This window comes from Pseudorca crassidens, chromosome 20 (assembly GCF_039906515.1).
Source record: "Pseudorca crassidens isolate mPseCra1 chromosome 20, mPseCra1.hap1, whole genome shotgun sequence".
Taxonomy (NCBI): domain Eukaryota; kingdom Metazoa; phylum Chordata; class Mammalia; order Artiodactyla; family Delphinidae; genus Pseudorca; species Pseudorca crassidens.
Window position 1 is genome coordinate 43,717,801 of NC_090315.1, and position 15,513 is coordinate 43,733,313.

General features: G+C 40.1%; 1 protein-coding gene across 4 annotated transcripts in view; it reads left to right on the forward strand.

Moving 5' to 3' along the window:
- Positions 1–15,513, forward strand: part of LRRC36 (leucine rich repeat containing 36) — a 53,615-nt gene that overhangs the window by 27,630 nt on the left and 10,472 nt on the right. For 3 of the 4 annotated variants that reach the window (XM_067718724.1, XM_067718725.1, XM_067718726.1), the window contains exons 8-12: positions 3,922–4,362; positions 7,228–7,517; positions 11,077–11,242; positions 13,033–13,178; positions 13,971–14,094. In XM_067718724.1, the coding sequence (XP_067574825.1) occupies positions 3,922–4,362; positions 7,228–7,517; positions 11,077–11,242; positions 13,033–13,178; positions 13,971–14,094 (1,167 nt within the window). The remainder of the gene's footprint in view (positions 1–3,921; positions 4,363–7,227; positions 7,518–11,076; positions 11,243–13,032; positions 13,179–13,970; positions 14,095–15,513) is intronic. The other variant, XM_067718727.1, reaches the window with a different exon arrangement.

Below are 15,513 nucleotides of genomic sequence, written 5' to 3' on the forward strand. Positions count from 1 at the left end.
TCTCTCACTGTTGTGGCCTCTCCCATTGCGGAGCACAGGCTCCGGACGCGCAGGATCAGTGGCCATGGCTCACAGGCCCAGCCGCTCCACGGCATGTGGGATCTTCCCGGACCGGGTCACGAACCCGCGTCCCCTGCATTAGCAGGCGGACTCTCAACCACTGCGCCACCAGGGAAGCCCTATTATGTTTTTATTCATCCATTTTTTTCTTTCTGCTAGTTTACAAGTTACACACTGTTTCTATGCTTTTGGTATTATTCCCAAAACTATAATATGTGTCCTTAACTTATTCAACTTTAAAATTAATCAGTACTTTAACTCTTCTCTTGTATAATTCAAAGACCTTAAAGTAATTTACTCCTTTTAATCCCTCCTGATTTATGTATTATTATTATAGATTTTAATTCTCTATATTTTTAAAATTCACAAGATACTATTTTTATAAAGTCATTGTTCATTTAAATTTATCCATGTTAAAAAAAAAATTTATCCATGTATTTACCACTTTGCTCTTTTTTTTTTATTTTAATTTTTTGGCCGCACCAAGCGGCATGTGGGATCTTAGTTCCCTGACCAGGGATCAAACCCGCACCCCCTGTATTGGGAGCATGGATTCTAAACCACTGGACTGCCAGGGCAGTCCCTTTACATCTCTTTTTTTTTAATCCCAGACTTCACTTCTGAGATGGTTTTCCTCTAGCTTATAGTACATCTTTTAGAATTTTCTTTAGTGTGGATCTACTCGTGATGAATTCTTTCAGTTTTTGTCTGAAAATGCCCCAATTTCACTATCATTCTTAAAGGGTATTTTGGCTGGGTACAAGTTTCTTTCTTTTCTTTTTTTTTTTAATTACTTTTGACTGTGTTGGGTCTTTGTTTCTGTGCGAGGGCTTTCTCTAGTTGCAGCGAGCGGGGGCCACTCTTCATCACAGTGCGTGGGCCTCTCACTATCGTGGCCTCTCTTGTTGCGGAGCACAGGCTCCAGATGCGCAGGCTCAGTAGTTGTGGCTCATGGGCCTAGTTGCTCCACGGCATGTAGGATCTTCCCAGACCAGGGCTCGAACCCGTGTCCCCTGCATTGGCAAGCAGATTCTCAACCACTGCGCCACCAGGGAAGCCCTGGGTATAAGTTTCTATGTTGGCAGTTATTTCTTTCAAAATATTGAAGGTATTCCACTGTATTCTATCTTTTGTAGTTGCTTTTGAGAAGTCAGCTAGAACAGGGGTCCCCCTCACCCCCATCCCTGGGCCTGCACAGCAGGAGGTGAGCGACGGGCGAGCGAGCGAAGCTTCATCTACCGCTCCCCATCGCTCCCCATTGCTTGCATTACCAGCTGAACCATCGCTTGCATCACTGGATGAACCATCACTTGCATCACCACCTGAAACACCCCAACGCCCCCGACCAGATCCGTGGAAAAATTGTCTCCCACGAAAACCGGTCCCTGGTGCCAAAAAGGTTGGGGACCACTGAGCTAGAAATTTGTCACTCCTGCAAGGATAATCTGTCTTATTTTTCCTCTGGCTGCTTTTAAGATATTCCAATTGTCTTTGATTTTCTGCATTTCACTATGGTGTGTGGACTTCTTTTTGTTTATCCTGTTTGGTATTTATTACACTTGAATTTGTGAATTCTGTCTCATTATTTCTGTAAAGTGCTTCAAAAATTATTTATGTCCCATTTTTTCTATCTTGTCCTTCTGGGACTCTTGATTAAGTAAATGTATGTCCTCTTTCACTTTGTCCTCTTTGTCTCTTACTCTTTTATATTTTTTGTCTTTCTTTGGTTTGATCCGCATTCTGGATAACTCCTTCTGACCCATATTTAAATTCACTAACATTCTTTTCAGCTGTGTCTAATCTGTTGTTAAGCTTGTCTTCTGAATTCTTAATCTCAGTAGTTTATTTTGAGTTTTATAAATTCGATTTGGTTCTTTTTCAAATCTGCTGGGTCACTTTTTTGGCGGCACAGGCTTCGGATGCGCAGGCCCAGCGGCCACGGCCCACGGGCCCAGCCGCTCCGCGGCATGCGGGATCCTCCCGGACCGGGGCACGAACCCGCATCCCCTGCATTGGCAGGCGGACCCCCAACCACTGCGCCAGCAGGGAAGCCCACCCAGCTGTTTTATATATCTTTAAACATAGTAAAGATAGCCATCTTATAGGCTGCATCTGTTAATTCCAATTTTTGTGCATGTTGTCTGGTTTTTCTACTCATTCTCACTTGTGTTATCTTATTTCCTTTTTTGTTTTGGCTACTTGCTGGCTATTGTATTTTATTTTATTTTATTTATTTATTTATTTTTTTATTTTTGGCTGTGTTGGGTCTTCGTTTCTGTGCGAGGGCTTTCTCCAGTTGGCGGCGAGCGGGGGCCTTTCTTCCTCGCGGTGCGCGGGCCTCTCACAGTCGCGGCCCCCCGTTGCGGAGCACAGGCTCCAGACGCGCACGCTCGGTAGCTGTGGCTCACGGGCCTAGGCCTAGTTGCTCCGCAGCATGTGGGATCCTCCCAGACCAGGGCTCGAACCCGTGTCCCCGCATTAGCAGGCAGATTCTCAACCACTGCGCCACCAGGGAAGCCCCAAGGCTATTGTATTTTAAAAACTATTTGTAGGAATGATTTAAAGTCTTACATGAAGATATCTTTTCCAGATCAGATTTTCATTTGCTTCTACCAGTTGCCTGGGGAACTATCAGCCTGGAATCACCTTAATCCAAGCTTAAGGCTTGAGGATCCCTGGACCACCCAGATGATGCAAACCTGGATTACCAGTGTACAAGGGCTGGTTTATTTCCAGTTTACCTTTACTTTGAAGATTGTATCCTGATTAGGATTCCATATTAATGTGGGGAGTGGGTGAGGGGGTGGTTTCTCCTACTCCTTACCTTGGATGGATCCTGAACTTGGACTTCTGTACCTTTCGCTCTAAAGCGCCTTAGGGTAAAAGTCACTTTAAGTGCTAGACTCACCTATATGAGTTCTTGCTGTTTTCTAGATTTTGGCCTAGAGATTCCTCACTAGCTTATTAGCTCTTTGATGCTTTTAAGAACGTATATCATCCCACTTTTTAAATATCTTCAACAGGAGGGATAGTCTGAATTATCTAATCTCATTACTTGTTCTTAGATTCTTTTTCTTACATAAAGATATTGTTCTATAACCTTTCCCCTACTGTATAGACTGGTCCTTGGTAAAAATGTTGATATTCTTAAAGGTTCTGTAGAGATAGAAGGTACTTGGTTCCACTTTTTTAAAGTTAATGTGACTAACTCAGGAAGGCCTTCAAGCGTATGAATCTCTGAAAGCCCCAAGGAGCACAAAGACTTCTCTTTTTGTCTGATACTCTACTTGCCCTACTCTGAGGCTTTTTGGAGATGACAGATACACCTGTCTGAGAGAAATACTTTATAGCTGGATTAGGGATTTTCATAGGTTTTGCATTTCCTGCCATTTAATTGGCTTAGGATAGTGGTTCCCAATGTGTGAACCTAGATCCTCTGGGTAGAGGTTGGGGGTAGGAGTGAGTTTAGCTTTATTGCGAGGCGTCTATGAAATCATAGACCTACCAACTGAATACCTAAGATCACAACTTTTGTCATGTGGGAGTGCACCAAAATAGTAGAAATCGTATATAGAAAACTCTGACACTACAGTTTTAGAAGGAAATTCCTACAGGATTAGGTTGACATGAAATTTGTCTCCAGAATGTTACAGATTCTTTACTGTCTACACAATGTCCAACATGTTTTGTTTTTCCATGTAGGAATCCTTTTATCACTTTATGCTACCATTTATAAAAATTATAAACCATCTCTTCCTGAGAACTTTTTTTTGGTAGACAGAGGTATATCCAGTGAACAAGGATACCCTAAGAAGAATTCTCATTGTCTTTTGTTTTTTTTTCCCCCTTGATGATGGTTAGAATTCAGACGCTACTTGCCTCATCAATCCACAGTTCGAACCCCAGAGAAGATGGCTAGAGAAGGGTACCGAATATCTTTTTTGGACAACAAGTCTTCAGGTTCTTCTCCAGAAAAGGATTTGGTACCAAAACCTGATACTTATCAGCTTACCCATGACGCCTCATTGGGTAAACGCCTGGATGTGGGTGATTCTAGACAGATTCATCCCTATCAGTTACCTTCAGATGCTGGTCTAGAAAATTATGATAGTCATTATTCTCAAAATCCATCCCTGCATGGAAGTCTTGGTAAAAGGCCTCAGACAAGCAGGAACTACCGAGAATATAGCACAAAACCTTCAAATAACATGAAGGCCACCACATCCCATTCCTGCGGAGACTTACCGACTTCTCTGTCAAACCCTGACTCCAGCACTGGAAGGCTTTTGAAGCTTAGTTCAGGTAATAGCTTCCTGTTAGTTTATAGACCTCTTTCATAGGCATGAAGATTGAAGTATAACTGGAAATTTTGGAATTAATATTTCTTAGATTGGGGAATTCCCTGGCAGTCCAGTGGTTAGGACTCTGTACTTTCACTGCCTAGGGCGTGGGTTCAATCCCTGGTTGGGGAACTAAGATCCTGCAAGCTGCAAATAAATAAATAAATAAATAAAGTCACCAGTGGTCCATAGAGCCTTGAGAAATCTGCAGGGTATGTGTTTAACATGATAGATATATTAGAGAAAATTTACAGACAATTTATAGAAATGCAGTTTCATAACTATATATTATTTTAGTTAAATATTGATAGCATCCTGGGACATATTTTTAGTTACATCTAGTCTTCTCTGGCCACAAGCACTTCTATTCTGAGTTACTTTTTCAGAAAAAGCTAGTTTAAGGGTAAGAGACCACTCCTTAGTTATTTATTTATTCAACAAAATGTATTGAATACCCACTATGTGCCAGATACTATTCTATCTCTGCAGATAAAGTAGCAAACAAAAATAAACATAAAATATATGTCAGGTTATGATAAGTGTTGTGAAGGAAAGTAACATAAGGGTATTAGAGAGTAATATGGAGGAGGTGATGTTTTAGATAGAATGGTCAGGGTAAGCTTCTCAGGTGAGATATCATAAAAGTAGAGACTTGAATGAAGTGAGAGTGTGAGCCGTGTGGATAACTGGGGGGAGAAATTTTAGACAGTGGAAATAGTAAGTGCAAAGTTCCTGAGGCTGGAACATGCTTGGCATGTTCAAGAAACAATGAGGAGGCCAGGGCTGCTGCTGCAGAGTGAGCCAGGTAAAGAGTATAGATGAAGTCAGATAGCCAGACATTTATTCTGGGTGAGATCAGAAGCTGTTGGAGAGTTTGTAGCAGAGGAGTGACATGATCTAACTTAAGAATTACTCTGGCTGCTGAGTTGAGAATAGACAATGGAGAGCAAGGATAGAAGTTTTTAAAATTAACAGATTAGAATCTGGATAAGAGATGATGGTAGCTTGAACTAGGGAGATAGCAGTGTAGGTGGTGAGAAATAGATTCTGAATATGTTCTGAAGATAACACTCCATGATTTGTTGGTGGATTGAGGATGAAGTGTGAGAGAAGGAAGGTCAAGGATAACTCCTAGGTTTCAAGTCTGAATAACTGGAAGAATGGAGTTACCATTTTACTCAGATGGAAAAGAGTGTGAGGAACAGGTTTTAGGATGGATACCAAGAGTTGGTCTTTGTCACCTTAAGTTTGAGGTGCCTATTAAAACTTCTCAGAGATGCCAATTTGATAAGTAGACATATTAGTCTGGAGTTCAGGGAAGAAGGTGGGGCTGGGAATGAAGTGTGTGGATGGCATTAAAACAGACTAGATGAGATCTCCCCAAGGGAGTGAATATAGATAGAAAAGATATCTGAGGACTAATCTGAGTCCTCCAACAATTAGAAATCTCGTAGATAAAGAGAAACCATCATGGAGAGCAAGAAAGAGGCAGCTACTAAGGTAGGAGAAAAAAAAAAAAGCCAAGAGGGAGTGGTATTCTGGAAGCCAAGTGAAGAATATGTTTCAAGAAGGAGGGAGTTATAAATACAGTGTCAGATGTCCTTAATAGATGTCTTTAACACTTCTGGGACTGAGAAATGATCATGGTATTTGGCAACGCATTAGTGAGCAGCTTCAGGAGATGCGTTGTTAATAAAAGCCTTGTTGAGGTGAGTTCGAGAAAGAATCAAAGGAGAAGCGGTAGAGTTACCGAGTATATATGACCCCTTCAAGGAGTTTTGCAGTGAAGGGGAGTAAAGACATGGAAATGTAGCTGGAAGGGGGATGGAATCGAGATCATGGTGGAAATGATCCAGTAGAGGGAAAATTGATGATGCAGGAGAGAAAAGGGACAATTACAAGAAAAAATATTGGGGAGTGGTCAAGAGGAGATGGAATCCAGTCCACCAGTGGAGAGGTTGGCCTTGGATAGAAGCACAGATAGTTCATCTATTACAAGAAGGAAGGGAGGGAATTTATAGACACAAATACAGATGGAATTGGTAGATTTAGTGGTTAGATCACATAGATGTTTTCTTTGATTGCCTCTCTTTTGCTCAGAGAAGTAAAGAGATCAGCAACTGAGAGTGAGGAGGGGGGAGAAGGTGTTGGAAGTTTGAGGAGAAGAGAGATGTGAAATAGTGATCTCAAAGAATAGAAGAGTAGGACTTCCCTGGTGGTCCAGTGGCTAAGACTCCTCGCTCCTAATGCATGGGGCCCAGGTTTGATCCCTGGTCAGGGAACTAGATCCCATATGCCTCAACTAAAGATCCTGCATGCTGCAACTAAGACCCAGCGCAGCCAAATAAATAAACATTTTAAAAAATGAGAAAAGAATTTGGAAAAGAGTAGATACATGTATATGTAAAACTGAATCACTTTGCTGTACACCTGAAACCAATATAACATTGTTAATCAACTATACTCCAATATAAATTAAAATTAAAAAAAAGAATAGAAGAGTAAATTGATTAGAGTAATGTATTAGGATAGCCGGGCCCAGTTAAGATAGTGGTTATGAATTTAAAGTGAAAATGTTGGAAAGAGATATATGTTGTTCTCCAGTCACTTCCCACTGCTCTGCTGTAGGCTTGGAGTATGTGCACAGTTGGATTTAACCAGAGTTGGGGTTTTGTCAGGTGGAGGGAGAGAGAAAGGGTCCAGAAAGTTGAGGGTATATACTAGGGAGAGATCATTATGACCCTTGGACTCCAGACAGGGTAAAGATGGAAGTAAGACATGAGAGAGTTGAAGAGCAGGTTCATCTCCTGCCCTGTTTCCTTCACAGATCTGTATGCCACAACCCATTTCAACAGCAACCCTGCTCTGCTGGTGAATGTAGAGCAAAACTTATCCACCAGCCTCGGCGATTTAACACCAGCACATGGTTCTTTCCCAAACAACACCATCCTGGGAGACTCTCTGCGGACACTGCTGTTGCCTACTGGGACTTCAGAAAACAGAGAGAGTTTGACCAAGGGGTCATTAAGCCCATCGAGAAGAGGATTCAAACGGAAAGAAAATATCCTTGATACCCTGAATCCAAAACATGGTTTCAGAGATGCTACAGGCAGCGAGGCAAGTGTTGGCTTGTTTGTGCTTGTGCAAAATCACATCAGGTCCAAGAGCAGAATGGGGTTCTGTTTTGGTGGTGGTGCTTCAGATGAAAAGAGGTAGAAATTCAAAGGGATTTTCAGAGGCCAGTGGGTAATACTGCCAGGCCAAAGCCTGTGATTCTTTTGCCCTTGGGAAGGTCATTCCCCTTCTGCAGCATTTCCTCATTTATGTCACAGGGAGCAGGGTCCCTAATCTACTTCCAGAGCATAAACATGGTGGAGAAGTACATTGATAATAAGAAGTGGTGAACAGAGTTTACCACAGGAAGGAATGCAGAAGTTGCCAGGGCCTCAGGGTTGGCTGAAGAGTGATCTCTGTAGCATTGATGTTTATAATCCTATCATGTTTACACATTTGCTTTGGCTACAAATCACTAACTTGCTTGGGATCTTTCTTCTAAAAGCATTGCTTTCCTGTCCAGGAATTTAAATTATTCCAATTTTTTCCAAGATGAATTAGATTAAGAAGATGAATTAGATTTTCCAAGGGATTTTTAGCTGAGAATGAACAACAAATCAAGAGCCATTCCCACATATACAATATAATCATTTCATAAAATTGTAGTATGATAGTTAGTGTTGTTCTTACTTAGTAACTAAGTTTTGTTGCTGCCGTTGCATACATCCCTCCATGGAGAATGCCTTCTTCTCTCCTCTCATCTGTTTGAATATTAATTTTTCTCCAGGCCCTACTTCCATCATGAAGCTTTCTTCTCATTAGTTAAAAGAACTATAGCTCTTGGGGCATGCTCTTCCCTTGAACCCATAATCTTTGTCATACGAATCATTTAATCATTTACTGCCTTGTGAGAAAGCAGGGGATTTGGTCAAAAACAACTATTTCTAGTCACTTATTTTTCAGTTGATGGAAATCTTTTTGCACATTGACATGGGTTTATAAGGGGGTTTTGTTGTTTCGTTGGTTGGTTTTTTTACCCTTTAAATACTTTCTATTCAGTTTTCAAAACTTTGGAGGTGGTTGTAATTTTTGTGCACCAAAGGGGGCAGTCTTGTAATACTTTTTTTGACTTTTTGGTCCTTCTTTTTTTCCATTTTCAGCCACTGATGCCTATTTTTCCAGACAAAGAGCACTGGTGTTAATGTATTTAGGGTGAAGGTACAGAAACACTTAGGATATTTGGGTGCTATATTAATAAGACGTGTTCTAGGAGATTTTTCCACCTCTATTTCATGTGATAGGATTGTTAAAATAGCAATTAAAATCTCAATGCACTTTTCTGGACTATCTTAAAAATTCCCATTTATTTTTTCCTGTTAGATACTATATTTCTTTATATGAAAAGTTGTAAAAGACCTGTTTGAATATAAATATAAAAGAAATACACTGTTCAGTTTCTAGAAAGGTATAAATCAGAATAGCATTTAAAAAGTTATAACTTGAGGATATGGGGAGGGGGAAGGGTGAGCTGTGACAAAGCGAGAGAGAGGCATGGACATATATACACTACCAAACGTAAGGTAGATAGCTAGTGGGAAGCAGCCGCATAGCACAGGAATATCAGATCGGTGCTTTGTGACCGCCTGGAGGGGTGGGATAGGGAGGGTGGGAGGGAGGGAGACGCAAGAGGGAAGAGATATGGGAACATACGTATATGTATAACTGATTCACTTTGTTACAAAGCAGAAACTAACACACCATTGTAAAGCAATTATACCCTAATAAAGATGTTAAAAAAATAAATAAATAAAAGTTATAAAAAATAATCCCATATAAAAAAACACACAAAATTAAACCAAACATGAATTTGTGAAAATTTATTTTTGACCAACTGACTTTAGAATCATAGACAAATTATAAAAATTAATTTTTAGGGCTTCCCTGGTGGCGCAGTGGTTGAGAGTCCGCCTGCCGATGCAGGGGACGCGGGTTCGTGCCCCGGTCTGGGAAGATCCCACATGCTGCGGAGCGGCTGGGCCCGTGAGCCATGGCCGCTGAGCCTGTGCGTCTGGAGCAACAGGAGAGGCCACAAGAGCGAGAGGCCCGCGTACCACAAAAAAAAAAAAAATTTTAAAAAGCCATGAGGCATGGCTTTTCAGCTTTTAATTTGCTGAAAATTAAAAGTAACAAAATTATTCCAAAGTTCATTAAAAAAATTATCCCCCACTCTCACTGCATTGTGATAAATGAAAGAAAATACGTAAAGGCATGTATGTGTTTCTAAGTTGTTCCATGATGCGTACACAGAATTACCAATACATGAAAAACCAATGACAGTAAATATCCATTTTTGACAAGATCCTCTCAAGTGGGCTTGTAGTGTAACCAGTTTTTCTATGACTTTTCTTCCTAATCAGATTGTTAACTTCTTAAGGACCTCATCTTTTACTTCGTCATATGTTCACAGTCCTTATGTAGAACTCTCCATGCACATGATCAGTGTTCAGTACAGATCTGTTGAATAAATGTTTATCCCATCTGTAATGCTTTTCCTTATTAATTATAGACCATCTGTGTGACTCAAGTCATAGGTATCACTGTCTGGTGTTCTGCTTCACAGTTGTCATATATGACAGCATTATCTAATTAATCATCTATAGTTTTAATATCAAAAGAGCCAAAGATTGAGAAATAATTTGGCTGTTTTTAATATGTAACAGCTTTCTTGAAGTCCCTTGAGACCCTACAGAAAAGATTTGTAGATTGATCTGTCCAGTAAAATTCCCAATTGTTTTTTATTCATTCAGACATGACTAAATAAATAGACATATACATCATATCTGAATGAATAAACAATTGGGAGTTTCATTGGAGAGCTCTACCTATATATCTATATACATAAGATTCTTACTGAATAAAAAGTATCTTTAGTACTGGGTCCAACAATAACATTTAACATAACATTTAAAATGTTATGGGATATTTATGTTTATTATATATTAATATACTAAATATAAGCTTATGAGTTATGACTTTTATTAAATTACTCCCCATTTTCTTTTATGATATATAATACCTTAAAAAATGTTCTGCAGTTTAATCTTTCCATATTACATAACATAATACATTGGGCCATAGACATAGGTGTTAAAACATTTTTTGTTTTCTTCTAAAAATCTCTACAGAAAATTATCATAGAAGATACTGTTACCTTTGAAATTATCCTTGTATATATTATTGTATTTGCCTTAGACATTAATATTTTATTCAAATCCAAACTGAAAGATGAAACCAACTTTCTTTTTTTTCTTTTTTTAATGTTAACACTTTTTTTTGTGTGTGTGTGGTATGCGGGCCTTTCACTGTTGTGGCCTCTCCCATTGCGGAGCACAGGCTCCAGACACGCAGGCTCAGCGGCCATGGCTCACGGGCCCAGCCACTCCGCGGCATGTGGGATCTTCCCGGACCAGGGCACAAACCCATGTCCCCTGCATCGGCAGGCGGACTCTCAACCACTGCGCCACCAGGGAAGCCCAATGTTAACACTTTAAATGTCTGGATTTTTACTTCCCTTATTGCATTAGAATGACAAATGGTTGGTTTTTTTGTTTTTTTTCTTGAGCCTCTCTCTAGTGACCTGGGCAGTTTGCATGGTTTGCCAGGAAACCACAGTCCCCCAATCTCTGCCAGCGCATCCCATGTGGCCACTGTCCTCAGACAGCTCCTGGAGCTTGTGGATAAGCACTGGAACGGTTCCGGCTCCCTCCTCCTCAACAAGAAGTTTCTGGGTAAGTGAGTGCATTCTCAGTTCCTGGAGAAGGGCTCAGACCTTGCTTCTGCTTCGTGTTTCTGCTCTATGTTCTGATAAAAGCCACTCAGTCCCCTTAACTTGCAGGGAAAACTGTTCTCATGATCACTTACCAAAATTTCTCAGCCACACAGTGATTGACAAACCTGCATTTTTCTTATAATCTTCTTCTAACCTGTTGTTTGTTTGCTTGTTTGTTTTTGGCTGCACAGAACAGCTTGCAGGATCTTAATTCCCCGACCAGGGATCGAACCCCGGGCCCACTGCAGTGAAAGCACCGAGTCCTAACCACTGGACTTCTAGAGAATTCCCTTCCCTGTTTGTTTTTATCAGCACTCTTCCTTCATGTACCAATTGTCTTGTTCCTCCTGTAAGTTTTTCTTGACAGTCTTTGAGTGATGAGATATAAAATAGAGCATGGTCATGTTAATGATTACAAAAGGATTTAATGATCCTTGGGAAAGTGCCAACAATAAATACAACAGAAATTGGGTTTGATCATTAGAGTTCTGAGATGCCTGTTGAAATATTCGATTTGAAAAATATGATTCAAAAAACTCCAGTGACTAAATGATGTGGACTCTTTTTTAGGGCTTCTTTTTTAGGAACTTGGGAGAAAACAGTTTTGCAAATATTGTCCCCATGTGTTTATTTGTTGTTTAATGTAAGAAGAATTCAAGGAGCTGTTGGTGGTGGTAAAAGTTTAAGTAAAAAACTAGAAACTTTAAAGTTGTTTGGGCTTAACTTTTCTTTTTTTTAAATTTCTTTTATTTATTTATTTTTGGCTGCGCTGGGTCTTCGTTGCTGTGCGCGGGCTTTCTCTAGTTGTGGTGAGTGGGGGCTACTCTTTGTTACAGTGTGAGGGCTTCTCATTGTGGTGGCTTCTCTTGTTGCGGAGCACGGGCTTTAGGGTGCGTGGGCTTCAGTAGCTGTGGCTCACGGACTTAGTTGCTCCAAGGCATGTGGGATCTTCCCGGACCAGGGCTCAAACCCGTGTCCCCCTGCATTGGCAGGCAGATTCTTAACCACTGCGCCACCAGGGAAGCCCTCTTTTTTTCATTTCTAAAGGGACATACAGGAAAAGAAGTCTTAGCGCAGTTACTTTCCTTCCCACATTGATCCTTTGCTCTTGTTTTGTAGGAAATTATTCCCAGGAGCCACTCATCAGTGATTAGATAATAGCACAGAGCATGCACTCACGTGGGTCTGCTGTTGTTTCTCCATAGATGTGGGATATAATTTTTTAAATTAATTTTATTTATTTATTTATTTATTTTTGGCTGCATTGCGTCTTCCTTGCTGCGTGCGTGCTTTCTCTAGTTGCAGTGAGCGGGGGCTACTCTTCGTTGCGGTGCATGGGCTTCTCATTGTGGTGGCTTCTCTTGTTGCGGAGCACAGGCTCTAGGCACGCGGGCTTCCGTAGTTGTGGCGCGTGGGCTCAGTTGTTGTAGCTTGCGGGCTCTAGAGTGCAGTCTCAGTAGTTGTGGCGCACAGGTTTCGTTGCTCCGTGGCATGTGGGAACTTCCCAGACCAGGGCTTGAACCCTTGTCCTCTGCATTGGCAGGCGGATTCTTAACCACTGCGCCACCAGGGAAGCCCATAATTTTTTATCTCCATCATGAAACATCTCTTACAGCCACTTACTAAATTCTTGAAAAAAGGGGATATTAGATTACCCTGTTTGTCCTACAGAGCTGGTAGTTATTGACCAAGAATTCTGTGCTTTAGCTTTTAAGATTGGCCCATGTGCCCAACCTGAATTTTTGGCAGGTCCTGCCCGAGATCTGCTTCTGACTTTGGTAGTCCCTGCTCCTTCTCAGCAGTGGTGTCACTCACGTCCTGAAGATACATCAAAAGCCTCCCACAAGAGGGAGATGGAACTGAAGAAGACGGGGCAGCTGGTCCCTAATGACATGGTATGCTGCTCTCAGCTTCTTTTCCTACTCTTCCTTTACTAGAAAAGGATGGGGCACAAGACTAGAACAGGTCTGTGCCGTAAAGAACATCATCACCATGAGCATCTAGATGTTTCTGAACTGAAATATAGAAAAGTCAGTCTGTGCAAATCTGGAACACAAAACTTGCAGGGACAGCTTGGAGGTTTTGCAGGGATGACTCCCTAATCCTAGCCCTAATCCAAAAATTCTAAGGAAAGAGTTGAAATGGAAAAAGAAAAAAAAAAAGGCCCTAGAATGAAAACATTTAGGACCATGTTCTTGAAGGTTATGGTTTGATTCAGATGAGGGAAGTTAGATGTGTCTGGGATTATCTTCCTCCCTTCTGATGGAGAGCCCTAAACCAGGGGCCATTCCTAGAGTGTTAGGCTGCTGGCTCTGGGAGGGAAAGAAGGGACTCATATTCTTAGGCTTTTTTCCTCCCTTTTCTTAACATTAGAGGATTTTCAGGCATCCAGTTTAGTTTCTAGAAACTTTAGGTAGGTGACTCAGATGCTGGCCACTTGTCAAAACAACCACTTGTTCTGCAAGAGTAGTGGATAACTCACAGGAAAGATTGCGATTGCATGTGATAAATTTGTTTGCTGCACTTGAGCTATGTTTACCGATGAATTAAAATTCTAGTGAGAAAGAGAGATGCTGACCTCCATTCAGTTTATCACTAAACAGAGGAAAGATTTTTTCAGTTTTCTAAAAGCAGTCCTCAGAATTTCAGATTCTTAATGTGTTTGTATTTTGTTTTCTAATCTAAAGGAAAGTTTGAAGCAAAAACTGGTCAGAGTGCTGGAGGAAAACCTTATTTTGTCAGAAAAAATCCAGCAATTGGAGGAAGGTGCTACCACCTCGATTGTGAGTGGGCACCAGTCCCACACTTATGGTAAGTTCAGGAAAGCAATGTGTGGTGCATCCCAAGACAACCGTTTGTTTATAGATGGCCCGTTTAATAAGCTTCGTCATCCAGAGCTCACATGGCTTCCTAAATGGAAACAACCATCTAGCTTCAGAGTTGTAATGCAGGTGACTTGAGTTACCAGAGTAAAAGAGTTTACTCTTTTATCAGTGTAAAGCATTTACAAATGTGTTATTATTGTCATTATTTTTTAGAAAGACACTTGTTTTTTCTGATTATAGCAGAAGATCGTGTTCTTTACAGAAAGTTTGAAAAATATAAGGAAAATATAATCTCACTACCCAGAAATAACTACAGTTAGTGTTTTTGGTATATTTTCTTTCACCATATGCCTATACATATATTTAACTCAGAATTAAAATTTGTGTCTTGATTTTTAAAAACTAATTTATGTACAACAAAATACACACATTTTAAGTTTGATGAGTTTTGACAGATATGTATATTCATTTAACTCCATCCCAGTCAAAATACAGAACACTTCTGTACTCTAGAAGGTTTGACCCTTGTGCACTCAGTTCCCGCTACTCTCTACCCTAGGCAATTGATTTCTACAACCTAATGTTATTAATTTAATAGCACAGGCATTTCCTATAATGTTACATGAATATACCATATTTCTCTATTCAGTCCTCTATATAGTTGTTTTTAATGTTAGCTATTATAAATAAAGCTGCCACTTTTATATTATAAATAATTCTAATTCTAAGAATTTCCAAACATTCGAAAGACCTGAAATAGAAGAAAAGACCCTAGAGTGAAAATGCTTCTCTAAGATTCTCTTTCTTCTCTTCTGATGGAGCTAAGAGTCCTAATATTTATGCTGTGATAAATAATGCAGCTATTAATATCTGTGTATATAAATCTTTGTGTACATTTTAGACTATTTTCCTAGCAGACATTCCTTGAAGTAGAATTAGTGGGTCAAAAGATGTGGACATTTTTGAGGTTTACACACATCATGAGGTTACACACATCATTCCCAAGAAAGATGGTTTCAGTTTACACTCATATCGGCAGTAAGTATGTATTTGAATGCCTTTTCATTTCACCCTTGCCAACACTGGGTATTATATTTTTTTGCCATTATGATAAGTGAAAAATAATATCCCATTGAATTCTTGATTTGTACTACTTTATTATTAGTATAGTTTAGGTATATAAAGTCTACTTCGACTTTAAGCTTCTAGCTCAGCACCCACAAACAAACATTATGGGTATTTGGATTTTGATTTGGAAATCAGCATTGAATTTCCAGAGTTGAATCTCATCACTATCTGATATTCATAAGCCTGAATAATCAAGACATCATTCTCCACTTACCTGCATTGAAAATAAATAGGTGTTTATTCACTAGATACCTACTTTCTTTTTTTTAAAATAAAT